Source organism: Alternaria dauci, chromosome 7 (genome assembly GCF_042100115.1).
Source record: "Alternaria dauci strain A2016 chromosome 7, whole genome shotgun sequence".
Classification (NCBI taxonomy): Eukaryota; Fungi; Ascomycota; class Dothideomycetes; order Pleosporales; family Pleosporaceae; genus Alternaria; species Alternaria dauci.
In genome coordinates, this window is record NC_091278.1 from 1,937,828 (window position 1) to 1,965,710 (window position 27,883).

Consider the following 27,883-nt stretch of genomic DNA (forward strand, 5'->3'; position numbering starts at 1 on the left):
CGGCCAATCAACGCCACGGAGATGTCAGGTGCATCTCAGACCAGCCAATGAGCACAGAGATGACTAACCATGGAGCAAGTGGTGATGTTTGCATCGTGGGTTTGAGGGGTGGAGAAGACGTTTCTTGACACGGGCATGCATGTTTAGCGTATGCATGTTGGTCGCGTGGAGCGCTTCAGCCCTGTACATATCATCCGCACTGCACGAAACCTCAACAGAGACCACGAGTGTTGACATGTTGATCTTAGAGTATATTCTCATCTCCGTTACATCGTCTATCGTACAAGTTCGCGCTCATCTGTGGGGCTGCATTCGCATCAACATTCCCACCCATACCTTGGTGTATATATAAGATGCCTGTTGGTATTCCCCCTCTTTCTATCCTACGGCAAAATCCGCCGTCACGATACCTCCCAACCGACTGTGCCAAAGGGTATGATTCTCCACCAACTACGCTCCCAAGTAACAATGCGCCGTCAAATGCCCATGCATCCACAAGAAACCATTACGTCCATTACCCAATCCAAAAATGCAGACTCAAACTAAGGATATAAGACGCCAACAGCATCCAGACGAGGAAAGCGCACCTCTAGTGCGTTGGTGATAGAACGCGGACGCATGTCACGTCCCATGTGCCTAGTAGCACATGCCGTGTTTTCCCCAACTGCGCCGTTCGCTGATGCAAGTAGGACTAAAATCGAGTACCATGCCTCGATACAATAGGTGTTCGTGTACGTGAAAGTAAAACAGAGCCCCGCTCACTTCTTCTTCATGAGGGCAGGCGGCTTAGACGGGTCGGCCGGATCCAGGAACTTGGTCATGGCAAGAGACAGCTCCTTGAACTCTACGGGTTTCGTAACATACGAATTGAAGCCCGCTTCTACGCACTTTGCGTATACGTCACCCAGCACGTTGGCCGAGAGTGCAATTATTGGGTGGCGACGGTAGCCATGCTTCTTCTCCCACTGCCGGATCTCTTTGCAAGCCTGATACCCATCTTTGTTGGGCATGTGCAAATCACACTAACCAACATTAGCGCAAAACAAAAGAGACCAGTATTGCTACTTACAAGCACAATTGAATAGTAACCGGGTGGTTTGGAAAAGAAGGTTTCGGTAGCTTGAACACCGTCTTGTACTGTCTCTGTTTCAATCTCGATTCTGGCAAGAAACTTCAAGATCACCTACAAAGCAGTTAGTATGGACCAATGTGCAATGTATGCAGTCAATGCTTACCGTCTGGTTGATCTTGTTGTCTTCGACCAGCAAGACCTTGTGATTCTTGCCACCTACCCGACGCTTGAGTTCCTCAAAGACGAGTTTTTGGCTGACCACGACCTGCTGCGCGCTGTCCTGGTTGCGGTCCGTACTGGACTCACGCTCCTTTTGTGGGTCAAAGATAACGGCAAACTTTGATGGCTTGAGCGGACGGTAGATGAACTGCAGGCGTCGATCCAGATGAAGCTGCTCATAATCATACACTGGTGCTTCCTTGATAAGCTCTTTCTTCTGGGACGGATCCGAGACGACAACGACAGATGTGTTACCGTACGCCATGGAACTGAAAATCTGATCCACAATGGCGTGTACCTCGGCAGTGTCGTGTAACACGAGTACAACATGGGTAAACAACACCGGGTTGTCGCCACCCATCATCTTCTGCGCTTCAATCACGCTAGCCTGACCAGTCACCTGGTGGGGTATCCCTTGAGGAAGCGTATTCTTGATGTGTCGAATCGTCGCCTCTCTGCTGTGTTCCAGTGGGCAAACCACCAAGATGGAATACATGGGAGGTTGCAAGGCGCTACCAAGTGGTGAAAGACTGCGATGCGGTGACGATGCGCGTTGAGTCTGGTCAGACTCGAGAGATGTTGAAGAGTCGGTCTTGGAAGCCTGTGGGTCGCTATCAGTTCGCTTGGGAGGCAGAGCTAGTTTGATATCTGCGTCCGGAGCAGGACTGGTTTCTTTCAAGTAAGAGGACGCAGACGACCTTTCCGAACGCAAGCTTGACTGTCCAGTAAGTGCGGCGCTTGTCAGGGAATGATCCGAGCTCCCAGACGAGAGAGAGGGCGAGTCGCGCGATCGTTCAGAAGCTGATAGGCTCAACGCTGGAGATCTGGGAGATTCGCTCTTCTCCGATGACACGCTTGATACGCGCTTTATCTGTGCATGCCCTGGGTTCTGCGACTGAACAAACTTCTGGAGAGCAGAGGGCTGAGGCGGAAGCGAAGGCACCGGTGGCATCGAGAGTGGTGTCTCAAAGGCTGGTGTTCCCGGGGTAGACACCTGGGGCTTAGGGTAGTCGTCGGCAGTTGGGAGCCCAAATTTGATTGTGAAGAAGAATGTTGAGCCCTTGCCAGGCGCACTTCGAGCATCCATTCTGCCTCCATGGAGTTCCACAAACTGCATGGAAATGGCCAAGCCAAGGCCAGTTCCACCATGTTGCCTGGTACTGCTGGCATCAATCTGACTGAATCGCTTGAAGAGATACTTAGCCTCAGCATCAGTGAAGCCTTGACCGGTGTCTACAACCTCGAACCGGATCATAGTCTCGTTGTCTCGTAGGGGACGAGAACGATCGGGTGGTTGCAGCTTGCATCGAATAAAGATTTCTCCTTTCTCAGTAAATTTGATCGCATTGCCAACCACATTGAGAAGGACTTGTCGGATACGGAACTTGTCACCCTTGACTTCTGCGGGTACTCCTTCATCCACGAGGTAGTTGAGTTCAAGGCCTTTCTGTATGGCCAAGCCCATGTTCAGATCGTTGACCTCCTCCAGAAGCGATGGCAGATGAAGCCATTCCATCGACAGCTTGATCATGCCAGCTTCCACCTTTGACAGATCAAGAATATCGTTGATGAGATTTAGCAGACTGTCAGTACTGGCTTTGATAATGTTGACGTGTTCTAGCTGTTCGGAGTTGAGCGTACTATCGAGCAGGAAGTTTACCATGCCGGAGATGCCGTTCAAGGGCGTCCGAATCTCGTGGGACATGTTACTCAAGAACTTGGACTTTGCATCCATAGTCTCCTTCAATGTTTGCTCGAGCAGCTTGTGGTCGTTGATGTCTGTGGCTGTGCCGTACCAAGTCTCTTCGTCACCATCTTCAGAGAGCGACTTCTCCAACAAGATCCTAACAAGATGCCACCTGTATTCGCCGTCCTTGTTGCGCAGTCTCACTTCGGTAGAGTAAGATGCTCGCCCGTGCGCATCCTTGGCGACTCTCAATATGCCGGTACTTGCAAGTTTCGACAACTTTGCCTGAGGCATGTCCATGCGATCAGGCATCGATCCACCGGGACTAGTGATTGTCCTCTCAGTCTCCGACGAGGCATCGGACGAGTTGGATTCGGCTGGCCCATTGTCTGCTGGCATCGAAGTGGGAACATTGGCCACTCCGTCTTCGTCCAATTCTGGAAGCTTACACTTGATGACATCATCAGGATGCACGTGCTCTAAAAAGCCGTTGACCAGGGCCTGGGTTTCGGTCTGGCCAGAAAAAGCAGTCCATTGCGAGTTGCAGAACGTCACGCCCCTCCGATCCGAAACAACAAAAACGATCTGCGGGCTTGAATTTGCTAGCGCGCGGTATTTAGCCTCCGACGCAGCCGTCTCCTGTTGCCGTGCCGAATTGAGCTCAGCAGTATGCTGTTCGTGAAAGTCCATATTGGTCCCAATCCAGTGAACAATCTGTTGACGCTTGTTCTTGAGTGGGGCCACACGGACGTAGAACCATCGATAGCAGTGGTCGAACCTTTGCAGTCTCACCTTCTTCTGTAATTGCTGTCCAGTGCGCAGCGATCTGCTCCACTCTTCTAGGTACGAGTCACGATCCTCTGGGTGGATTGCATCCCACGGGTCCTGCAATACTTGGCGTTGATCCTGGCCTCTGTATATTAAAAACTTTGAGTTCACCCAAGTGATCGCACCAGTATTGGGTGCGGCGGTGAAAATTTGGACCGGCAAGGAGTCGGTGATGGTTCTGAGTAGACTCTCGGAAGGAGGTGGCATGTCGGACGCTTCGGTGGTTGACGGACCCCTTACGTGTCCAGGCTGACCTGGGGCTCTTCCGCCTGGCGTTGTCGCTGCTGGCAAGGACTGGAACGACGAGCTAAAGTCCGCACCGTATGAGTGCAGGAATGAGTGCCCACGGGTTGAAGCGCCTTGCATCGGAGCGCGACGTGTGCCCGATGACTCGTCGGCCTTGTCGCTCCGTCCCTTGGCAGTATCCTCGTTAACCTTTTCTGCTACAGGATTCATTGTCACGCGCTTTCCAGGACGCTTGTCGGTTTTCCGTGCTGCTTGGTCGTGCGGACCCGGCGTCGGCGGGTTCAATGTCTTTCCATATTGTCTTCTAGCATCAAAGTAACTCTCAACCGCTTCACTGCCGGCAAGATGGCCTGGCGTGCCGCCCATGGAATGCTTACTCGAAAAACCGACTGAAGAAGTATCCCAGCCTGGAGTCCCGGCGATGGATCCACCAGGACTGTGCTTGGATCGGCCAGAGTAGTCGGAAGGGCTAGTAACGCTACCTGCTGCTGAGTTGGTGATATCCTCAAGGTCAAGGTGGAGCAAATCATCGAGACTATCGGAATCTGATGGCAGGTTGACGCCCGCTGAAGTTCCGGTTGCCATGCGGCGTTGTCGGATTGATGCAACTTGAGCCTGAGCGTTGGTAAAGTGCCAAGCATTGGAAAATGACGTAGCCAGGTGAGGTCCGAGGTGTTTCAGTGAGTTGGTCAGGTTACGCGGGTATGGAACGATAGGCGACAGTATCGAAAGAATTGCAATAGGAGCCTTCCGAACAAACCCTTCTTTATTCAGCGATGTGGACGTGGACTGTTCCGATGACCGTCTTGTCATAGCTGGTTGTTGCGATGGCGTGGAAGTAGCCGGTGACGCCATTACCTGCGACAGGATAGGATGTATCAGCGGTATGTGCGTGACTGTGCTGGCTCTGTCAACACCAATGGCCTCAACCATGCCATACTGTGTGTAGTCTTGCGGCGAGCGCGAGGGATTGAAAGTCTCCTCGTCAACGTTGCCCATGGTGAAGAAGGGATTGGCGTCAGCATCATTCTGAATGGCTGGCGATGGGGCGGGTGATTGTGCCCACGGTGAGCTCGGGTATTGCTCGTACTCCTCATAACGTTGCGGCAGGCGGGGATCATTGGTTGCTAGGTTAGCTCGGCCGCGAGCAGCGGTAGTCTTGTGGGCTTCTTGTGCAGCAGCACTGCCCTGTATCGCAGAAGGTTTGGGCTGGTCCTGTTTGTCCTTGCCTAGGTCTTCTTTGGATGTTGCATGCGAAGTTGAATAGTCTCTGGTAAGAGTGACCAGACGTCCTCTTTCCAGCACACGATTGACACCTGTGTTGTCGATGAGGGCATCTGGTTCATGATCAAGAGCTCGAAGTACGTGGTACACAGCACTGGGTGGCGATGGGTCTCCCACACTAGAAAATTCAGGGTCACTGAAAGTAGGACCGCCTGTTGGAGTTGATCCGGCAAATGCGGCAGAGGTGCCGTCAAACGAAGCCTGTGAAACCTGTCTTAGTGGATGCTCTGGCCTTGCCATCATGTGGGGTGCATGGCTCGCCGCCCTCATCGGACCTCTTGGTCGGGTGGGCGGCGCCGGTGTTGGAGTATCTGGCGATGTGTTGGATCTCTGGCGTTCGTGGCCTGCAAAGGAATGATGCGAGAACAGCTTCGGCCTGCGCTCTGGGATCGTGGTGGCAGGTGGCATATCAGCATGTTCATTTTCACGTGGGCCTAGCTCTTGCTCGGATGGGAGGTGAGTGCCTGTTGCTTCCTGGTAAGTCGCTGCGTGGGGGCTTCCGTCATTGGTCGTGGCAGTGAAACTAGCCTTCTGCCCCCACGGCACATTCTCGATATCAGACGCGTCTGCTGGCACTGCCAAGGTCGCTCTTTCTGCCCCGTAGTGATCGCGCATAATGGAAGTCACAGCCGTCCACCAAGCGGGGAGGCCGGGCTCGGCACTTAGGCGCAATACGATTTCATACAGATTGGGACTAGGGAATCGCGGGTCCTCGGCGTCCGGGCTGTGGTGATATCTCTCTCCTGGGGCAAAGGGCGTACTCGATGCGGCGGGGGTGCTGCTCTCCGAGGCGATGCGCTCTTGCGGGACTGCGTACTCCCGCGGCTGGCCCGCGGCCACAGTAGGCGACAGGCTGGTAAAGGGCATATGGAATGCCGACGCCCATCTCGGTGTGTTTGGGACGGAAGGGAAGGGGTACGAGGGGGTCCGGACGGCGTGGGCGGCGGGCGTAGGGGGCATGCTGCCGCGGATGGTCCTCGCAGACTCGGTCGACTCGGTCGATGTGGTCAGGCCAGTGGGCAGCGGGTTTGGGCTTGGGGTAGGACTGCTGAAGGCGCCCTCGAGGGTTGGCGAGATGCCGGGCATGGGCTCCTCCTTGATGGGCGAGATGCGGCGGGGCCCCGGGGCGTGGGCAGAGGCATTGTGGGACGAGGAGCGCAGACGGGCGCGCTGCTGTTGCTGCAGCAGCATCTTGAGCTGCAGGCCGCGCAGTCTCTCGACTTCCATCTCGTCGGGCGAGGCCTTGCTCAGCGGCGCATCGTCTGCGTCGCCCGGCCGGCTCTCTGCCTCGCTCATTTCCGTGTCGGTGGCCTCATCGTCGCTGCGGTCGCTCGTCGGGCGGGTCTGGGGCGAGGATTGCGACGTGTGCGAGTGGTAGGGCTTCGCGTCGCTGGCGGCCAGTCTCTGCAGTGGCGGGCGTGCGGTGGGTGGCGTCGCAGTCGGCTCTCTCTTGGAACTAGGAGAGGGTGACGGGGCCTTTGTCATTATGGCATTCCCCAGTCTCCCACGTAAAGCGCAAGTGGTATCGTGATGGGGTCGAGGTAATAGGGAGCATAGATGGGATGGTGGCCTATGACGTCGCCGAGTGTGCTCCTCGTCCGGGCAAGAATGAACGGTGTAGAGGCCTCAGCACCATGGACAACTCAACAACAACAACACACACGACTACAGGACCACCGGTGGTACTGAGGCTGTCTTTTCGCAATGCCACTCCAGGCCGAATCCCCCCGGCGCGCAGACGACAAGCTGGGAGTGCTTGGTGAGTAGGAATCAGGTGGTGGGCTCATGCCAGGATCAGGAGCAGGATAGCCTGGAGGCCGTGGCCTTTGTTCAACACACACACACAACGCCTGCGCACACTTGCAGAAGCGACGAGGCGATACGCTGGGGCGCGCTGGACAAAAGCAGTTTGGGTGAATCGTGGATCGCGCAAATGATGAGTACTGGCGCGGGAAACCGCCTCGCTCCTTTGTCATTACAGCCTCTCCCGCTTGGACGAAATTGATTGTTGGCAGAGAACGGCCTTCGCTATGATCGAATCTTGGCGCCCGACGTCATCAGGGACTGCAGCCGCGCCTCCGGTGCCTAAGCCGAGTCTGAGTAACCTTGGCCGCCCAACCACCGCGGCCATGCACTACACTACCTCACCGCACCCCCTCTGCGTGCGCCCAACATACACATGGCCATCTCGACAATGCGACAGTGCCCCGGCCCCCGTCTGCTTCTCGACGCGTTCCAGAAGTGCTACTTGTGCAGTGGCTGATAGCCAACGGGATGCCACGTTGTCCCAATTGGCTGGGCTCCCCTGCAATGCGCGAGGAGCGGTTTCCCGTGCATTCCCTATCCGGACTAGTGCTCAGTCGCCAGCCGCGAAGACGCTTGCCGCACCAACCCTCTGCCATGTATACTAGAGAGCCTCACTAGCCATACTCATACCGCGGGCCCTCACTCGATTGACGTCTTCAATAAGCTATCCCACAAAATTTGGCCGTTCTGCCAGTGCTCGGCCCGAATGCACGTTAATCTACAAGTAGCCAGCATGGAACCACTTGTGGTGTCATTGTGCCCAAGGGCGGACCACCCGCCTGGATCTCGCAGGCCACACTAGGAAGCCTCAGCGGCTTTGGCGCTTCTATAATTCGAGCACCTGTCAGCTCTGACAGGCCTGTCAACCACGACAACGTGGTGGGGAGTGCCGAGAGCTGCCATGCGAAACAAGATGCCATCCAAAACTCTAACAAACTCTAATCGTCACCTGCACTGCGGGTACCTGTCTCACGTGCGAACACCACACGTACCCACTACCATGCCCGCTCAATGCTCGGCATATGGATCTTGATATCAGGTAGCTTGCCTGCCCCAACCGTGGCCACTGTACCACGACCCTGCCACGTCCGCGAGTTACCGTGACTCCTTTCCGAGCTTCGGAAACATGATCCCTACCAATCAGCCTCAAACCGCTCGAGGTCGGGTACCTTACAGCGCTTGTCACCATCAAATACAGATCTACAGACAATCGCAGTGTCAGCACGCCACAGCCGTAGTCAGTCGCGTCGATCTTCAACGCACCACTGCCCGTGGAGCTCTGCGTCTGTTACAACCACGAAACGCAATCGCCGATCCGATCGCGGGTCTTCGCCACCGCCAGATGAGCACGATCGAGCCTTGTTCATACTCCGGTAGTCCGAGACCTGGCACTGTGACCATCAAAAACGCTCTGCGACTGATCAATTTGGCATACTATGTAGTATTGATACGAAGCCTAACCTAGAAACACAGCACTGCGATTGATTTCCGCCATCATCGTGGGATCCAACCTCATAGCAGCAACAGCAGCAACTTGACTACCCGTTGCCAGCCTCAGTGGTGGTATTGGCACCAGCATTAGCCGCACAGAGATTCAACACCATGTTCCCCCGAAACTCTCCGCGACAGCTCAAACTCGGCTCACCCTCCCTGGTCCGCTGGAAGAAATAGATCTTACACCAGTTCTCTCCATCAAAGTCGATCGGCTCACACACGTCACTTTCGTAGCCCTCGTATGCTTCAAACGACACACTCAGCCCACCCTTGTATCCAGGACACAAATCAACTTTGTGCTTCATTGTTTCTGCAGACACTGACTGGTCCGTAAAATTATTTTGATACCCAACGCTAGAGTCGGTGCCATAAAGCGAGGGATGTTTAAGCGGATCGGCACAGTCAAGCAGCGAGACATCGTAGTTGAGCTCAAGGTAATCTAAATCGCCCCGCGGTATCTGCACAAGCGCGTACTCTAGCTGCAGAACCTCGCTCGAATTTGCAGTGGTGAAAACCTTGAGTGAGACACCCTGGCCACGCAGTTTATCGTAGTCTGCGCAGTATTCTTCTGCGCCATCGACATTGGGACAGGTAACACGGAAGTCTTCGGTATAGTTTTCACCAGATGGAATGGCGTGTCGAATGTCCTCTTGTCATGTGTTCCAACTGCCGTTATGAGGAGGAATCATAGGGCTTTGACCCTCTATCTTCGTCCTGTTTCCGCCCATCGGCCAGGCACCAATGGATACGGCCATCAACTCTTCACTGCAGCTGTTTTTGATGACAACATGACCATATTCTGGCCCAAACTCGGTCATGAGTGACTCTGTGGGAGATGTCGGCGACACACCCGACGCAGATGCACTTACGCCGCCAGTGCTAACGCTAGATGGTGTCAGGCTTCCCGACGCCATGGCTGAAGATACGGGGCCTGCAGAAGATGCGTCCGCCGCTCCTGTCGTCGAAATGCTACCAAGTGCCGAACTCGTAGGCATGGCTCCCAAACTTGCCGATCCAGAACCTAGAGGCCCAGAGTAGGTGAAGGGTACCGACATGAGGACCAAGAGCAGCAGAAACCACTCCACATTTCCGAAACTCATCATCATAAATATGAAATACGTTTGTGGTATTGTTTTCGCTAGTTTTCATAATGATATTAAAAGATATGAGTGGTGAGTAGGGGTAATGTATGCTGTGTAGCAGCCTTTAAGGAAGACGGTGCATGCGTAGATATAGAAAGCAGGAGGAAGCCTCGAATCATATTTGTATTTGATGATATGAGTCTTTGACGGTGACTTGTAAAGAAGTTGAAAGTGACTGTTGTCGTTGACTGAACATCTCCTTTGACAAGTATCGTGACAACATCCCGCGCACCATTATGAATCTTCGCGGGCCCGTACATAAGAGTCACCAACATGCTGCTTGAAGAACATCAGACGGGTTTGCTTCTTATATCCATTCCTTGAGAGATGTTCATCATGATACAGCCTGGGCCTCGCACTTGACCGGAATACTTCCATGCGCTTATCTTACTTGTGCAGCGCAATGCCATTTGTATGGTTTAGTGACTTGAAACAGGTTCGGAACTTGTACTCCTCGGGAACGGCTGCATTTGATGTATAGATGAAAGCGAGAGAAACATGAATTGCAGGGCGTAACACTGTAAAAGAGCTGCGACCAATGTAAAGGCGTAAAATGATGTCATAGGCGGCATCCCAGGCTCCTCGCAGCCCTTCCAACCACACAACTGCCCCGCAGTGCGGCCCGCCTGATCGTCCACCTTCCTACATCCGGCCACATCTGCCTGCAGCGCCCTTCACGTGCATAGTGCCTGCAGTCCTAAAAGACTATATCAGTGATGATGTTGCTGCTTCATAATATCCAGGAGGCGCGCCGCCGATTTTACCTCGGCTCCGCACAAGATGACCGCTAATCTCGACACGCGTCGCATCCGATCTGCCACACCCGCTGAGCTTCGGGACTATTACAGCGAGATATTGAACAATGCACCAGCCGGAGAAGTCACGACGCAGCTTCTTCAGGCTGTCGAGAGAGGCTCAATACCCCCAATTACTTTCGCGCCATGGCTCGGCGTAGCAAAGTCGCCTTCCGTTACCCGCGAAGCGCTTACGCAGAACATTTCGGTACTAATTCGCAAGTTTGGAATCAAGCAACTTCGTAAGGCGCTTTGTTCCTCGGGATGGAGAGAGACATGGGAGGGGATTGGAGGTACTGCGGGGTTGCTTGACATCTTTGCAGACCTCTCGGTGCACGAGGTTAGATCAGCCTGTACAGCAATTGGCAGTTGCGGTAGAGGTGCAGATGTCGTTGCGAAAAGAGAGCTCTTCACAGAGTTTTACAGAGCACTGCATCCTGATCGGTTCCCGGATTCGCTACATAAGACCAAGGACAGGCGTGCACTCGGACGGTTCTACGCCTCCCTCGTTCCTGCGTGCTCGGCGGATCTGGTGGAAGAAGCTATTACAAGCGGCCTCAAAGGAACATGGAAAGACACGCGGGGGAAACACCTCATCAAATACTACCCGGAGTATATGCAGAAAGAGCTCCTCCAGTCACTCACCGCGGAGCAGTCATCCACCGTCGACATGTCCACGTTTCAGGATCTATTGCATCACTGTCCATCAGCAAAGTCGACTGCAGCAGGCTTCTCAGGCTCTATGGATTTCTCTTTGAAGGTTCTGGAAGTTCTGAGCAATTCAGCGCGCCGCGTAGTAGAGGATGGAATCTTCATTGATCAACTCGTCAATCCTCTCTTGAAACGCGCGATTAAGAACCGTGCAGACTGGAGCATTACACAACAAATCGTTGACCTTACAATGCATTATTTGGATATGCATCCAAGCACGGGATGCCAAATCACTGGGCTTCATGGCGGCTTCCTCCAGCAAGTGGCCTTCTGTTGGTCACAACAACCAAGTTTGTTCGAGCAGCAACTACGGAGGCTGTGCTCTCATTCGATGTTTGGCACAGCCGACAAGACTGAGATAGGAGATTGGAATTACGTCCTCACTGAAATTCCAGCGAAACAGAAGTACCCGCTCTTGAGATTTTGCTACCAAGCGTCCACATCACTTGATCTGGACAGCGATGACGATCTCGCAAAGACCAAGGGCTCAGTTCATCACAGCTTCTTTTCCAATATGTCTCCAGAGGATTCTCTTCTACTGTTGACTCGTTTGCGAAGAGTCAGAGGGGACACAGGTCTGATCTACTTGGATTATGGTGGTTCCATCTTCAGCTTACCGTTGACATTTGACGGTTCTAGTGGTGACCCGAATGTTATCCACATCTGGCTACTGAATTTGAACGATAAGGCAGAAGAGGCCAAGACTATGGCCAAGGATTACATCACTATGCGCAAGAAGAAGGCTGCCACTGCATCTCAACCGGACCAACGCGCTTTCTTCGCCCAGTCAGCGCTTTTCGCCACCATGGCAACTGGATCACTTCAGATGCTGCGACATACGTTGGAGTGGACCAAACGTTTTCTGGGCGATCTGGCTGTAATTCGTGAAATATACCCACAAGCGTATCCTGAAGAAGGAGTGCGATTGCTCTCAGGCATTCCCGAGTCAATCAACAAGGATCTGAGCCTGACGGAGCTGCAAGAGCGGGTATGCGCAGCAAATTTGATTCTACAAGGTATGTTTGATACAGCCTGTGAAGCCCTCAAGGAGCCGTCGTTTCAAGCATACAATTGGAATGGCGTCTTCGAATTGTTCTACCGGGTCGTCAAACTTCGAATCAATCTCACACCAATGGTCAAGAAGCAGCTCCGTATTTCTGACCAGGAGGTACTGACATATCTCTGGGCTGATACGATTCCGATGATTATTGCGATTGAGGAAAAGGCGCAGAAAGAGGGTTACGAAAGACTTGAAGCGAATCTCTTCCGCGGCATCATTGCCTATAACAAGTCATTTACGTATGATCTGGAGAGCGGCGATGTATCAACTTACACATTCCTTGATTCCCTCGCTCGTGCGAGGGATGAACTCTGGTGTAAGTTGCGCCCATTGAAGCACCCTGCTACCGTCGCGCTTCCCCATCCCTTCTCTCGAGGACTTCCAATCCAATATCTTACCGCACCATGGATTCTGAACGTTGAGGATCTTAGTAATGTTGCACCTTATATTGCATCACGAACTCGACGCACCGTGTTTCCTGATCCGGAGACTGCTCTTCAGCCAGTACCAATCGACAAAGATTCTCAACAGGCTATTGGAATGTTCGTTGACAGCTATCAACATGCTTTGGAGCTCTACATACCCCAGGGTCGTAACAAAGTCGAAACACAAACCCGTGTCAGGAAAGCGTGGGAGTATGCGACCGGTCCTTTGAGTTCCAAAAGGATGGCAGAGGATGAAGCAATCCGCTTCTGGAGCAACAAGAAACTACGGCTTATGAGTGAGTGGCCGCCTCAGGGCGCAATGAGCACTATACAGAAGCCTTGGCCTTCAATACCCGACGACGACGGTTCCGGTGAGCCGTGCGAGTGGAACCCCTTCTCTTCAAGACCAGATTACCCAGCGCGAGAGCTTGATGAACTCACATACGTGGACTTTTCTGTAGGCATATCGGGAAACTCAACCTCGAGGCCGCCCGTAAACCTCCCAGTTGTTTCTTCGGCTGTAATTCCTGCTTACACGGAGGATCCTCGACACCTCTGGAGTAAAAAACGCGATATTGGTGAAGGCGGCGTCTTGTCAGCTTTGTTGTATCTGGATACAAAGTATGTCAGTGATGATCGCCTACTAGCTACCCCATTCCCCTCAGCAGCAGATGTGCGATATACTTCCCTGTTCTTAGACGAAGACTTCCTTACCGCCGAAGAGCCCAACCAGTACACAGCTGCTAGGGACATAAGTGGTCATCTTGACACCATACCTCCTCTATTGCTGGCGCAGTCGTCACAAAACCTCGACAAGGCCCTCAAAAAGTTCGATGCAGATTCGGAAAAAGAAATCAACGCAAATCCTCTCGAGGTTACAATGGAGCTCGTTGCGCGACTAGGCGAAAGCGATAGACCCAGTCTAGCCACGCAATCAGTCGTTCGAACAGTTCTAAATAGGCCAGAGTCGAGCTCGTGGCATCGGAAACTTCTGAAACCTAGTTTTCTCCGGCGACTTCCAGCAACGCAGGCAGAAGCTTGTATCCAAGCTTTCACCGATGGACTCATTCATTTGCTTCGAACCAAGGATAAGAGGAAGAAGATTCTAGACGACCAAAAGGTTGAATCGGGTGACAAGCGCCATGTCAAGGTTACTACGCGCAAGATGCTGGCTCAAATTTTCCAAGACCTGGACCTTGTTGGGGCAGACTATGCTCTTTCCGTGCTGCAGAAACTCTCCAAGATGGATACACACGTTGACGTCCGGCTCAATATCATCAAAAGTCTTCTAGTTCTTCTTGCATCTAGCTCTGGAGAACAATCTCGCGAAGTGTTCACTCTCCTAGAGTCATTTGTACCGCTAGCTGGAGCTCTAGATGAACGAGAGCCGCTGAATGAGGCACGCTGGGTGAAATGTGAGCAGACGCTTTCGCTCCCCGAGCTCCAACCAGGCATCTCGGGCATTTCGAGTTCCGATTCGCCAACTCTGGTTGCTTTGCTCAAATACCTTCGTGATGGAAACATCGCGACAAACCAGATTCAGTCTTTCGTTGATCGAATCGTAATGCCAATATTGCAAAGCCTCAGAGATCAGACGGCGAGGTGGGTAGCATTGTTTCTTCGCAAATACGGGCTCGAAGGCATGTTGCTTGGGGACTTTCAAATCCCATCCATCCCGCGAGACCCATCAGTGAACATGACCTTACTTTCCATGGAGAAAGGAAAACTGAGTCATATTCCGCGCGGCGTGCTGGAAGAATATGTGACGTTCATGTCTTCCAGGGCCGCACTCCCAGCGCCCATGCAAGCAATGAACGAACGGCTCGCTGCAGACCCCGCACTGCGCTCGCTTCCAGAAGTCGAAGCCTGGATGCGATTGTATGGGAGAACGCTCGAAGTCCAAGGCGATGGCACTGAGTTCTTCGACATCATTGGGCTCCTAGATCATGCTGTGGAATCTTCCGACGACGCGGCCATTACTCCGAAAGTCGTGCAAGAGCAGTTTCTTAAATTGTTCACTACGTTGGTCTGGAACGATACGCCAACATACACCAATCTCACAAAGGGCTTGTGTGAAGACCTCCTGGCTGGCCGATACCTCAGAAAGACGTGGTGGACATCATACGGAAAGCCAATCTTGGAGGCGATGGTGTCCTACGTAGACAATTTGCGAACGCGAGAATGGGGACGCGATCCCGCCCGGAAGCCTTCGGTGTTACCCGACACCTTCTCTTGGCGTCTTCTTCTGCTTGACTACCCGTGGCCGTCTCACGATGAAAAAGAAGCAAACCGGGAAGAGAGATGCAAGGTTTTCGCTGGCCAGCTCGTCGCCATTGCTGATCAACTGAGTAGCTTGTCGGTCTACCACACGCATCTTGATCAGCTGTCTACCTATCTCGCTACTTCCATCCCGTCTTCTACGGGAAGCCAAGGAGCAGAAGAGCATTATGGCGTATGGGATATTCCCTATGAGACGCAGTATATGCCGCATGATGCTCTCAGCAATAACCGCGTTCTGACCGCGATTCATGTGGGTGACATCAGTAAGACAAGACTGAGCTGGTTGACAGCACCGGAGTTGCTGAGGGTTGAGATTGCAGCGATACTTGTAAAGCTTGTAGGCGTTCAGCTGCGGGAGGAAAACGCTGCTGTAGACAGAGAGATCAGAGTCCGATTGAAGGTGCTGGTAGACACATGGAAGGCATGTGAGAACGAGGGCGTTAGGAGGAGGGGATGGGAGATTGAACAGAATTATCTCAAGTGATCTTGTGGAGAATGTTACACTTCAACCAAGACTCTCAGGGTTGGCGGGATGCGTTTTACACCATCTCGAAACATCCGATGCCGTTCAACGTTGGCCGGTGGCCTGACTGTTCTTCCGTTGGATTCCAGCCAGCTCCACCTGACCTCTATACTGCAACCCAAAAAGTGCAAAGATGAAAACTTCGAAAGTGTTCCGGCTCCATATTGAAAGCATCATGTTACAGTGGTATCAATGGCTGTAGCTCTCCGGCCGCCAGCCTATTCCTGCATTCCATCAACCACTAATCTTTTTCATTGTCATCACACTCTTCTGCAGAAACCAGCGTCGGGTCGCCATTCGCATTTTGCCATTGATTCTTGAGCCTCGTCTTAGATCACCGTGTTATACATTCGGCAACCCCTCAGCCGATTAATACAACAGCTCATTCTTCATCACGATCCCTCTCCGGTTCCTCGGGTTTGCTATTTTTCCCCACATGAGGGGCTAGACGCCTTAACGTACATCGGAAATCCAAGGCTGTAGCGGCACTAAGAGCAGGAAGACCTGTGGTGTCATGAGATCGAAGGAGCGGAAGGTATCCCGTTTGTGTTCGCTCGTGGTTCCCCCGCATCGTGGTATTGGTTGGAAATGGCAGGTCAAAGGCGCTCCTTATGATGCCAGCAAGTGCTTTCCTAGACGAGGATGCATAATTGGAGGGCGTCAATAGTCTATGCACAATCTGTGGGAACACTGGTGCTGCTGGCATACTGTTGGAGGTACGATTTTCATCGACAGCCTGTTTGGATCATCTTATTGTTAATACGCTCATCAGCTGATCCGGTGCACTTTGGGTCTGGGACCGATTGAAATACTTTTGCAGATCTGTAGCGGCTACTTCCATTTCGATGGGTGTGCGAGACAAGGCGATAGCCACTACTCATTGGAAATTCAAGCGATACGTGGTATGTAAGGCAGGCATGCAGTGCGGTGTATCACCAGATGGTAAGAAAGGTAACGTCGAAAGGGACCCTTCATCGAATCTTCGCATCATCTGCGGCTTCCGCCACCATCGTACGGTATGAGAGATTTTCTGACGAAAGGTTCTGTTTTAGATTGTCTCGCAACCCGCAGTTCGCATGGCTTGCTTTCTGGATCTCCGCGGAGGCACCTGTGCATTCTCGGACCAGCAATTGCTCAGTTCTACAGATCTTCCTCAATCAGCTACTCGTCACGAAAGTTCTGAATGTCCATGGTGATGCGCAGGCAAATGAGAAAGCTCGCATGCTCCGTGTCGCAGCCGACACTCATTGCCGTCGAAAGTACCTATTGTGTGATGGAGTTCTGGTTAGATGCAGTCCCGAGTAGCTGGCCCTGACAATACTGGACCTGCATTAGCAAGGTATGCAGGCTGTGTCTGGGTGGCTTTTTGGTTCTTCATTAGTTTACCGGCCCACGTGAAAGGTTGCAGATATGCAGGGATTGTTGGTGATGCAATCTTTGGGTAGCAGACCTTTCGCGCCTGGAGTTCCGAGGTTGTTTGGCGGATTGAACTTCTTGGTGATGGAGGGCATGTGGACAGAAAAAATGAGAATATACGGTGGCAGCTTTAGCAACTCAGTCCGAAAACTGATGGCATGATTGAAACATTGGAACAATGCAGCAGGCCTACAAAGTCGAAGGCTCATAATCCCTGCGCTACAGTACCGGTGGAAGTTTAGCGGCGGTCTGTGCTACCCAACGTCATCTTTCTGCGTTCACGCTCAAAACCAACACCACACATGCAATTGGGCATTTCAGAATCTTACTGATCCACAATACTGAAGCTCATGGAAATGTGTATGTACCTACTAATCCTGACCTGAGAGTTGTCGGAGCTCTCCGATTCGCGCGCCTTTAATGGTAGTAATGGGTACGCCCCAGAGCCTCATCTGCCGGCCCCTCCCTGACATACCCCATGCCAATCAGAAGAAGAACTCCATCTTACAAGAAATCTCGATCACAGAGTAATGTAGATTGATGGCTCAGGGAACTTCTAACCCCTCTCAAGTTCATGAACTCATCATCTCAAGCAGCCGCAAAGTCAGTAAGGACGGTCTATAAGAGAGCATCTCCCTACTCTTAGAATCGAGCACCGCATTCGTTCTTCACAATCACTTCTCTTCTACATTCGCTCAGCCACTAGTAGCCGACCAACATGTCAGGCTGTTCACTCGTTGCCGCGGGCTTGCCGTCCCTCATTGGGACGGCCACCCCAACCTTCAGCTACGATAACAACAGGCACACTCTCTTAGCTGGCGATAATTTTGGTATCCAGATGACTTACATGTCGGGTACTTCTACATGTTACTCGGGAACCAGGCCTACCTTCACTCCAATCATCTCCAACCCGGGTCTCCTGTACACTCGTACCTGCAATTACGTCACACAAGGAGCGCCGGCAACCTATACGGGGATCTTCTGTCCCCTGGCCGACCTTTGGGCCTGGATCAACACTGGTGCTTACACGATCAACAACTACCAACTGCTCAATCCATTTGCAGTCGTTCCTCAACCTTTCACCGCCACGTTCGGTGATGCGCCTGCACCGACCACAATCGCTACAAACACTGTTGTGGTGACGTCGACTGTTACCAACACTGCTTTTGCTCCTGTTCAACCCGTAGCGACTACCACGGTCACTACCGCCTCTGCCACTACCACACGTACAAGCACGGCCACAATTGCGATCCCAGTCACCAGTCCATTCACGCAGATTGTTACCTCGTGCCCAACGCCCTCGAGCACGTCTCAAGCTCCAATCGTGCCGGTCTTGTCTTCCGTTGTCGCTCCTGTGTCATCTTCCGTCCTAGCCCCGGTCCTATCGTCCGTTGTCGCGGTGTCGTCTTCTGTCTTGGCTCCGGTCTTATCGTCCGTTGTCGCAGTGTCATCTTCTGTCCTGGCCCCGGTCCTATCGTCCGTTGTCGCCCCGGTCTCAACTTCTGTCGCTATCCCGGTCTCAACTTCTGTTGCTGTCCCGGTCTCAACTTCTGTTGCTGTCCCGGTCTCAACTTCTGTTCTGGCTCCGGTCCTATCTTCAGTTGTCGCTCCGGTGCCCTCTGCATCTGGCCTATCTTGCCCGGCAAGCGATGGCGCAACCTTCAGCACGCCTCAGGGAAATTTCATCGTGGAATGCTTCATCGACCGCAGCAACAATGACATCGGCATTGCACCAAGTAACCCTGCAACCTACGAGCAATGTATCCAGGCTTGCGCGAGTACTTCGGGCTGCCAGGCTGTCGCCTATCTGCCTAACGGTCCTTGCTATTTGAAGAATGGCCTTGGCGCGCCCAGGTCCAACAACAACGTCTGGGGTGCTAGGATTGCATCTGTACCTGTATCCTCATCCGCGGTAGCAACCACATCGTCCACACGCTCTTCCTCCTCTCCCGTTGCTACTACCACAGTTGTTAGTACTACAGTAGTTAGTACCACGGTATTCGTCCCTAGCTCCTCTTCCTCCTCTGCTGCCAACCCTGGCGCTAGCGCTTCGTGCCCTGGCTCCAACGGTTCAACTGTCGTTGTGAATGGTAAGATGTACCTCGTCGAGTGCGGCTCTGACTACACTGGCGGAGAAATCCCTGGTCCAACGAGCCCAACCTGGCCAGGCTCCTATGAGAAGTGTTTGGCGGACTGTGCTTCCACTTCAGGTTGTGTCGCTGTCAGCTACGTCGTAGGTGGCCCATGCTACTTGAAGAGCTCGATCAATGGTGCGAGGTCCAACTCCAACGTCATCGGTGGACGATTAATTAGCATCGTCTCGACTTCGGTTGCGCCTACATCATCTGTTGCCACCTCCTCTCGCATCACCTCATCTTCTCCAGTGGCAGCCACAAGCTCTACATCAGTCACTTCCGCCGCCCCTACTCCTAACCCCTCGACCGTTACTGTCACAACGACTATCTCCAGCACAGCGTACCAATGCGCGTGCACGCCTACTAGTGTCTTTAGTACCTCGTCGAGCGCTCCTGTCCCGAGCTCAACGACTGCTGTCACTTGCCCTGGTTCTAACGGTTCAATCTTCGTGACTTCATGTGGCGCATCCTATGCAGTCGAATGCAGCGCCGATCGTTACGGCAATGATCGTAAGTAGCTTGAGTCTGCTTTTCCCATACACATCAGCTAATCTAGTATACAGTTCCGAACGGTCTTGTCTACACTGACACATATGAGCAATGTCTCCAGGCCTGCGACAAGACCGCTGGATGTGTCAATGTTTCCTGGGTTATAGGCAAGCCTGGTGCTTGCTACATGAAGGGCAGCATCGGCGCCATTCGAGACAACGTGAACATCATTGGAGCTCGCAAGCTTTCTGGATGTGTTCCCCTGAAGCTTCACCGCAAGCGTGTTGCAGTTCCCGCCCGCGAGCAGAAGCTCGCCAAGCGTGCTGGCTACTACGGCCCTGACTTCACATTTGTTCAAGAACGCGTCGTTGCGACTGCGACTGCTACTGTCCTGAGTACGGTCACTACGTGAGTATTTTCCGTTATTCTTCACCATGCACATGCTTACCAGTGACAGCACCTCCTCACAAACCTTCGGTACTGCCACACAGACGGCTTTCACACTTGCCTCTGCCACTGTGGCCACCACCACCAGCGTGCCTACCACTGTTTACAACATTATTACCGTCACCACATGCCCACTCGCACTTCCTATCCGCTAAAATGTGGCGTTTTACTCTACCACACTGTTCAACCTCGGCCAACTCCAGACACGACTTGTAGTGCCTGTCACCACACGTTGATCTCAACTATTGTCGCTCTTTAGCACATGTTTCGTCACTCTCGATTGATACTAAAACATGTATCACTATCATAGAGACAGTAGACAGCTTAATGAAAGTCCTTGCCTCCTTGAAACAATGAATTCTTGACGGTGAGGTGTAATTGTATGCACCCACGCATCTACCTAAAGTGACCATATCGCGCGAAACAACATGCTCCATCGTCGCGAGCCAACACACTGCACTTCTAATATCCGCCAGCACATAGCCCATTGCATCATCTCCTATTCTAGTCACCGCCTCGTATTCATTCACCGTATAGCTCAACTATAAATTTCTGGAGCCATCTCCTACCAAAATCATTTCATATCACAAAATCATCTTACTCATCCACCACAGAATCCTACCTGAAGCTCCCAGGAAGATATAACATATACCAAGAACAACACTATCTACCAAATTTCTATCAAGGCCGTGATACAGCAACGCACAAGATGTACAACCGCTTCACGCCCCAAGAATGGGCACAGGAAAACTACTACGCCTACTTGCGCGGCATCTCGCCTCCACGCAATCGCCACGAAGAACCAAGACCAGGTTACTATCCAAACGAGTACCGTACCGTCAGCCCGACGAGAGCAGCGGGGTTGCAGAGGAGACCACGTGTTAGTTCTATTCGGCAACCGCCTCCGTGTGGCGTGGGCTGGTGGGATGGAGAGGAAGGATTGAGGGGTTATCGGGGTAGAGGATACTGGGGGAGACGATAAGGTGGGCCAGTCGAGGGCGTAATTGTTGTAGGGATAAATGGATATTATTGATTATGTGGTTTAGTGGGTGTCAATAATATTGGTGGATATATTCTTATGCCAGGTTGAGGACAGCATATTTTGAATCATCTGTTGCGGTATCACGTTTGCATCTATACCGTCTCGTACTCTCATACAATATGTGCTCGAGCACTTCTATTGAAAACCTTACAAACCCTCGCAGCACAGAGTGGAACCAAACGACTCTTCCCCCCTAGCATCCTTCTTCAAACTCTCGCTTCGCAATCTGCAACCAATCCCCCTCAGGCATCGGGAACCTCCTAGAATATTGTTCCGAAAACAGTATCCCAGCGGGAGAGTTGGCCCACACTGTGCTGCACGAGACTCTAAAATTATCCAGAACATTCAGGCTTCCCATTCTATGCCGCATCATGTGCACACAAATCACACCCTGCGTAAGCCAGATGAGCTAGCGAAAGTGGAAGGCGTTGTTGTCGAGACTCTTTTCAACGGCCGAAGAGCCTCGTAGAACCATGCGTAGAGCAGCGTGGACGAAAATGAGTCGTGCACCATCCAACAGGTTGTTGTTGACCTGCGACATCAAGTTGAGGCGGAGAAAGACTTTTGCGCCGTGTTTCCGGTTTGCGTGGCAGAAGGCGTGGATGGCAGGATATTCGGCGCCGGTCAGTAGCTGTCCGATGGCGTAACAATAGGGGGCGGGCATGCAGGTCAAGGTGGGGCTGACTGACCTTGTTGGTGCTTCGACAATGTCGATGCGCTGGATCTTTCGATGATGCTTCGAGTCGATGGAGGATAGCAAGCGAGAGCAGATTTCTCGTGCCGATACTGTGCCCTTGCTTTCCACGACGATGTGGTTGTAGCCTAGGCTTAGCCCACGCGTTTCCTGACATGTTTGTCGGCAGGCGTATCGTAGTTGGTTGAGCTCTGCTTCTGGAGAAGCAGGGCAGTCGCGTGTTTCCTTTTCACAGGGTACACTCCTTGTGTGGAGTTTGGGGATGTGGACAATATCATCGCCCTTCTTGGTGCTGATGGTAGTACCGTATACCGGCTGTGAGCTGGTAAGTACATGTGAGTAAATTCCCAGTCGAATCTCAGCGGGGAGCAGGAGCAATGTGCTGGAGGAGTTGTTTGACGTCATTGTCGGGTCCATCGTCTTTGTTATCGGAGATGCTATGTTGACGACGAGGTGTGTGAGTAGAGAAACTTCCTGGCGGATTGTAAGCGAAATATGTGTATGTGTCTGAGTGTTCAAATCGAAACGGAAGAAAGGCAAAAGATATACTCGCTGACTAACGTCGTTTATTGAACCGATTATGCTTTGGTTACTGAACCATGGTTCTGCGACTGTCCCACAGAACAAAAGGGGAAGGCCAAATTAATGCCGTTAATCTTTTTGGGAACTTTGTGTCTTCCTCCCAAGTCTGTAATATCAATTTCTCGAGGGTTAGGAGTCTGGCCGAGATATTGGAAGTACTGTTGACCCACGCGAGAGCACATCAGTTAGCAATCTCACTTTATTTTGGACAACCCCCACTTGCCTACCTTTCCAACATGCCATCACAACATCTATTTCCAAAAAAAAAAAAACTCAATAGTCAATATCGAACGTCTAATTCCATATCTTTCTCAAGGTCTGCGTCGAATTGTGTGAGAGTAGGAGGAGTCGAAGAAAAACAGATTCCGCTAAACCTAGCCGCTGAACCGCTGAGTGCCAACAGACTGATAACATGAACGCCATTGCCAAAAAATGCCATACCCTCATCAAAAAGCGCCTGTGCGTACCATCCATGCAACATAAAACAGCGTGAAACGTCATATTCTTTGCCAACTCTTGTCTTTCGTGCGCAGGCCAACCAATTGTTATCAATAATATTGCCTCCTTGTGTTGTCTACGTGCATACAGACCACTTCATCAGGCGTCAGGGTCCGGTGACAACGACTGCAAGGAGGCGGTCGTGCACTGTCATCGTGGGTGGCGATTTGAGGGCCATCAGGGGTGACGAAATGCCTGAGGTTGGTGCCCTACACCAAGTCTACGTTGAACTTCCAGGTGCCTGTCGATGTTAGCAGCAGTTCAGTGAGGGCAGAAAAGACAACTAACCGAGCTTCAGATTCTCCGCAGTGTCGTTGAGGACGATGATCCTTCTCTTGGTGCAGTATGAGGTTTTATCAAGGATATCAACCTTGAGGTCCTTGAGCTGATCGATTGGCTTCTCAAACATCTCGCTGAGGTTCTCGACGGCCATTTCCAGGTCCTTTTGGTTATCCTCGAAGATCTCCGTGAGGTTGTTTCGCGCAAGGTAGTAGGCAAAGGCGTAGGTCCACTTGAGTACCTGTCGACACTGCTGAAGTGCATGTGAAGCCTGGTCCAGGAATTGCACCTCAATCCATGACATGCCCGACGAGTTTTGTAGTTGCTGCATCTTCTTCTCGGTCTTGAGGTAGAGGTCTTTGTCTAGCTTGGCCGATTGTTCGTGGTTGGCAAAGCGATTGTAGTAATGGAGATATCGTTCGAGCGATTGCCGGGACTTGGCCTGCGCATCGCGGGCTTCCGATCCGCTCTTTTCCTCAAAGCGATTGCAGTTGTACCAGCTCGTGCCGTGCTCTGACCACTTGCCCATGCACATCCAGCAAAACTCGTTGCGACACTTTCTGCATGTCATGTGGTTGCACCCTCCATTCTTCTCAATGGTGGAGTTGCAGTTTGGGCATTCTTTTGTGTTGGCCGATATCCAGTTGGCCGTCTCCGAGTCGTCCTCGCACTTCTTGACCCATTTCTTCACTAGAGCGCAGGGTGCGGGCTGGTGGTTGTTGAGCGTGCATCCAAAGCAGAAGTCGTGTCCGCACTCGCAGTGCACCGTGGGCACGACCTTTGTGAGATCCTTGCTCTTTACCGGGCATTCGACAGCGTATTTGCAATCGGGCGCAGGGCACCATTTGAGGTTTTCTTTGTCGTCGACGTAGGTCCGTGTGAGGAGGGTGTGATATCTACGAGTGTTAGCAGGCTTTGGGGAAGGTAGAGCGGCATCGACGTACCTGTCTTGGAGGTCTGCTGTAACGAGAAGGTCTAGCGATTTCGAATCGACTATCCGGGTGCAGCCCTCTCCGGGGCAGCGTATTCGGGCAGCCTCTCCCTCGTCCTGAATCTTGGTGCCGAGGTATTGCCTGTAGCAGTCCAAGCAGAACCTGTGCCCGCACTTCATGGCAAACGTCCGCATGTCCTTGTCATCGTCGCAGCAGATGTCGCAGACGAAGCCTGGTATCTTCTCAATCTTGGGCGGATTGGCGGTGGAGTCGTGGCCCAGTCCTGCCGTCTCGAGGACCTCGTCCGTCTTCTCCATGTACTGGTCGATCAAGCGTTCCTTGTTCCATCGCAGGTGGCGGAGGAGGATGGCGGCGGCCTCTGGTGGTTGGCCAAGGATGCTCGCAACCTCGTCGATCTGCTTGTCCTGCTGTGCTTGGATCTGGGCAGGGTCAAAGACTTTGAAGTCTACTTCAAAGGCCTGCTTGGTGGGCTTGATGTCCTTGTCTTGCGTCTCGAAGCCCACGTCGTCTTGGTCCATGTCAAAGTCGGAGTCTGTTGCATGTTAGTGTGCGGCTGCAGTCGTAGCTGGGGGGATGCGCACCTTCTTCGAGGCCCAAGTCGCTGTCCTGGTCGTCAAAGCCATCGCCGCTCATGGAGCTGTTGAAGTCGTCGTCCGAGTCCATTGCGTCGGCGTGGGTTGCGGGTGTGACCGGGAGGCTGACAGCTGGGGAGTTTGTCTTCTTATGGGGGGGCTCCTCTGCGGGGCTGAGGTAATTGTCTGCCTCGTCGGCCTTCCGCTTGCGAAGGGTAGTTGGAGGCGTGATGATGGAGATGTCCCGCCTGATGACGGAACGCTAGCTCGACAGGCTGCGGCGGAAGAGAGCGTGTGTGCAAACGGGCGATAAGGCCTGAGGCGCGCGTGCAGAGTGGCGGTACAGGTGTGGGAGAAAGCAAGGGTATTGGTCAGCTGAACAGAAGGGAGGGAGTCACAAGAGTTGCGAAGTCTGGCGTGCACCAAGTCGATGGATGGTCCTATGCGGGCACTCATCGGGTGGCCCGAGCGCCTTTGGGAGGCAACAGCCCAGGGGCGCGCCCGGAACTTGGCCGTCCTCTCCACATTTCCCTCTGCCGCCTCACCCAACGCCACTTTGGCCTTAGTACAATCACTCGCATGGGTACTGTGAATGCGTTGATGCACACCACAGTCGCTGCCTTGCGACAGCTTGCCCGCTCCGTAAGCACAAACGTATGCTGCGGACAACAGTCGGCCGTCCGTCGCCTCTACAGTGTTCTGGCCAATGCCCAGCAGATGAAACCGGCCAGCGACATGGACTTTCTTCAACTCATGCTAGCGTTGCTTTTTTTCCACAAAGCATCGTGGGCTCCAGCACCTGCATGTAATAGAAGCTCTTATTCATCTTCTTGCTTCGTTGTAGCGACCACTAATCCTCGTCGCTCTCTTCCTCGCTCTCTTCCTCGCTCTCGTCCTCACTTTCCATCTGCAAAAAGTCAATCAAGCTCTTCGTCTTCTGCCTGACCTTCTCCATGTCCGCGTTCTCCGTGCTCTTCTCGTCCTCCCACCACTGAATCATACCGTCCTCTTCTATCGAGTCTAGTTCAACCAGTTTAGTCGACGCGCTCAGCAAGATCGCATCGCCGTTCTCCTTGTTGCACAAGTCTGCTTGGAGCAGCAGCATAAAGTCAATCTGATCCGTCTTGCTCTCAGCGCTCTTGTCAAAGATGGACCGATCGATGAGCTCCTTGTGTTGCCCAAAGACCTGCGCGACGGCACTCTTGATTGCCTCGCCCGACTTTGTGAGTTGCGTGACGCGCTTGACAAAGGAGGAGACAACGGCACGTCTGACCTGGTGGTCGGAAGCGTTTGTGCTCATACGAAGTGCCGTCAGCTCAAGCTGGATGTTTGCAGATTCGTGGCCTTCGACAAGCGAATCGTAGATACTGGCAGAAGCGTCGTGATCAAAGTTTGCCGCATGTTGGCTGTCTGCCGAGCCAACGGATAAGAAACTACTTGTCGCTGATCTGTCATGGCGCTCCATACCCATCATGTCTGCGTCCGAATCTGAGTTGATTGTGGATATCGACTCGTTCGAGAAGTTGTACACTAATCATGTTAGCACACACCCCCATGGGAGTCGGTGGTCTTGGACTTACTGGGACCTCGGGTAGCGAGACCATCGACAAGCTCGTCCTCATCATCCTCGTCAGAATCGTGAAACTCAAAGCCGTCGCCTTTCTCGCCAACTATCGCAGGATCTGCATCGCCCCGGACAATCTCCTCGCCTTGTTCACGTCTCCGCTTTGCTCTTGTGATTCTGTGATCTCCTCGTATCGTCATGCCTTCGCTGATGCTGACCCCATACGATATCAAAGCACCAGCTTCGATGGTGCACCTGCGACCTATGGCCACTTCGTTCGCGATGACTGCCTTGGTGACTGTGCTGCCATCGGCTATGCTGGCATAGTCCCAAATGTATGCGCCGTCGATTTTAACATTGCGACCAATTTGACAATGCCTTCCGATAATACTGTTGGTAATAATGCTCTTGTCGCCTATGCTGGTGCCCCGTCCGATGACTGTCTTTGGCCCAATGATGCAATCGCGTGCGAGTATAACACCCTCCTCTTTGTACGTGTTGCCCTTTTGCAACCGGTATGACTGTCCCTGGACAAGGTTGCTGTCCGGACACAACGGGTACGCCCAGCGCGACACAATGTCCTTGCTAACCGAGTCGTAGGCGTGGAGGTTTCGTACTCGTGCCGCGTAGTGGTCTGAGATGATGTGCGTGTGGAATGTCTTGCCGTTGAGCTCGTAGTCTTTGAGTACGCTGTGTAGGAAGCCCTTGCGAGGCGCCTGGAAATCGAAGTTGTCGCTCCATAACGCAAGTACGTCGGGTGTGCAGATGTCGATACCGCAGTCGATCAGGTCCTGGCGTACTTCGATCTCCTGGTGGGTGGAAAGCAGCTCGGGGTCGATGGAGAGGTAGTGCGTCTGGTCGCGGTTCGGCATTTGTTCAAAGTGCAAGCATCTGTCTTTCTGCGGGTCAATCACAAAGACTGGGCTTGTTCCCTGGGCCTTGGTCCGATGCGTCGCGCCCGCTTCCCGAAGCACCATGGTCATGATGGCATTCTTGTCCTTTGCCCGCCTCGCCCTATGCGCTGCAAGCGCAGACTCCAGGGGCAGATTGCTGACCACATCGCCGTACACCAAGAGGAAGTCGCCCACCAGCAGACCCCGGCTGTCCAGGTCTCGCATCGCGTCACCAATCGAGTGTGACGTCGACTGGATGAGCTCCAGTCGCGAGAAGGGTGACGACTTGGAGCTCCATCGCGAAGCTTTTATGTACGCTTCCACCTGTTCCCTGTGTGCGCCGCAGTAAACAAAGACTTCCTCGACGCCGGCGTTGGCAAGGAACTCGAACGTGTATTCGATGAGCGGGGTATTCGCGAGGGGCAGAAGACACTAGCAAGTGTCAGCGTGCAGCTGGCAGTAGCTGGGAGAGACATGCGTACTCTTGGGTGCTCGAGGGTGAAGGGATTGAAGCGTGTCTCAAAGGGATCCGCGAGAATCTACAACGTTAGCACCGTCCGCGGCCAAGTAACATTGCGCAACCCACCACGGCCTGCAGCGGCTCGTCGCGCTCTTCCTCGCCCAACTTGCCCTTGTCCTGGCCCTTCTTGCCTTTTGGCGGCATGTTTCGTCTTTTTGGTGGTGTGTTGCGCAAAAGGTGGAGGGGCGGTTGGAATGCTAGATTCGTACAAGTGGTGGTGGGGGGTTT

The 27,883-nt window shown here is 52.9% G+C and overlaps 5 protein-coding genes across 5 annotated transcripts; 2 read left to right on the plus strand and 3 right to left on the minus strand.

Moving 5' to 3' along the window:
• Positions 1 to 242: 242 nt before the first annotated feature.
• On the minus strand, positions 243 to 7,296 carry ACET3X_007769 (uncharacterized protein). The gene is made up of 3 exons (XM_069453951.1): positions 1,236 to 7,296; positions 1,070 to 1,183; positions 243 to 1,022 (listed from the first exon to the last, which is right to left on the minus strand). Exons 1-3 carry the CDS (start codon positions 6,819 to 6,821, stop codon positions 759 to 761), a joined length of 5,964 nt encoding a protein of 1,987 aa, XP_069304932.1. The 5' UTR covers positions 6,822 to 7,296; the 3' UTR covers positions 243 to 758.
• Positions 7,297 to 10,558: 3,262 nt separating this feature from the next.
• On the plus strand, positions 10,559 to 15,532 carry ACET3X_007770 (uncharacterized protein; the record flags this gene model as incomplete). Its single annotated transcript, XM_069453953.1, has 1 exon — positions 10,559 to 15,532. One exon carries the CDS (start codon positions 10,559 to 10,561, stop codon positions 15,530 to 15,532), a length of 4,974 nt encoding a protein of 1,657 aa, XP_069304933.1.
• Positions 15,533 to 19,082: 3,550 nt separating this feature from the next.
• Positions 19,083 to 20,213, plus strand: ACET3X_007771 (uncharacterized protein; the record flags this gene model as incomplete). Its single annotated transcript, XM_069453954.1, has 3 exons — positions 19,083 to 19,632; positions 19,686 to 20,019; positions 20,069 to 20,213. 3 exons carry the CDS (start codon positions 19,083 to 19,085, stop codon positions 20,211 to 20,213), a joined length of 1,029 nt encoding a protein of 342 aa, XP_069304934.1.
• A 2,870-nt stretch (positions 20,214 to 23,083) lies between these two features.
• ACET3X_007772 (uncharacterized protein) lies at positions 23,084 to 24,769 on the minus strand (the record flags this gene model as incomplete). The annotated part of the gene is made up of 4 exons (XM_069453955.1): positions 23,084 to 23,115; positions 23,163 to 24,049; positions 24,098 to 24,638; positions 24,688 to 24,769. 4 exons carry the CDS (start codon positions 24,767 to 24,769, stop codon positions 23,084 to 23,086), a joined length of 1,542 nt encoding a protein of 513 aa, XP_069304935.1.
• Positions 24,770 to 25,528: 759 nt separating this feature from the next.
• On the minus strand, positions 25,529 to 27,799 carry ACET3X_007773 (uncharacterized protein; the record flags this gene model as incomplete). Its single annotated transcript, XM_069453956.1, has 4 exons — positions 25,529 to 26,208; positions 26,259 to 27,567; positions 27,618 to 27,674; positions 27,722 to 27,799. 4 exons carry the CDS (start codon positions 27,797 to 27,799, stop codon positions 25,529 to 25,531), a joined length of 2,124 nt encoding a protein of 707 aa, XP_069304936.1.
• Positions 27,800 to 27,883: the final 84 nt, after the last annotated feature.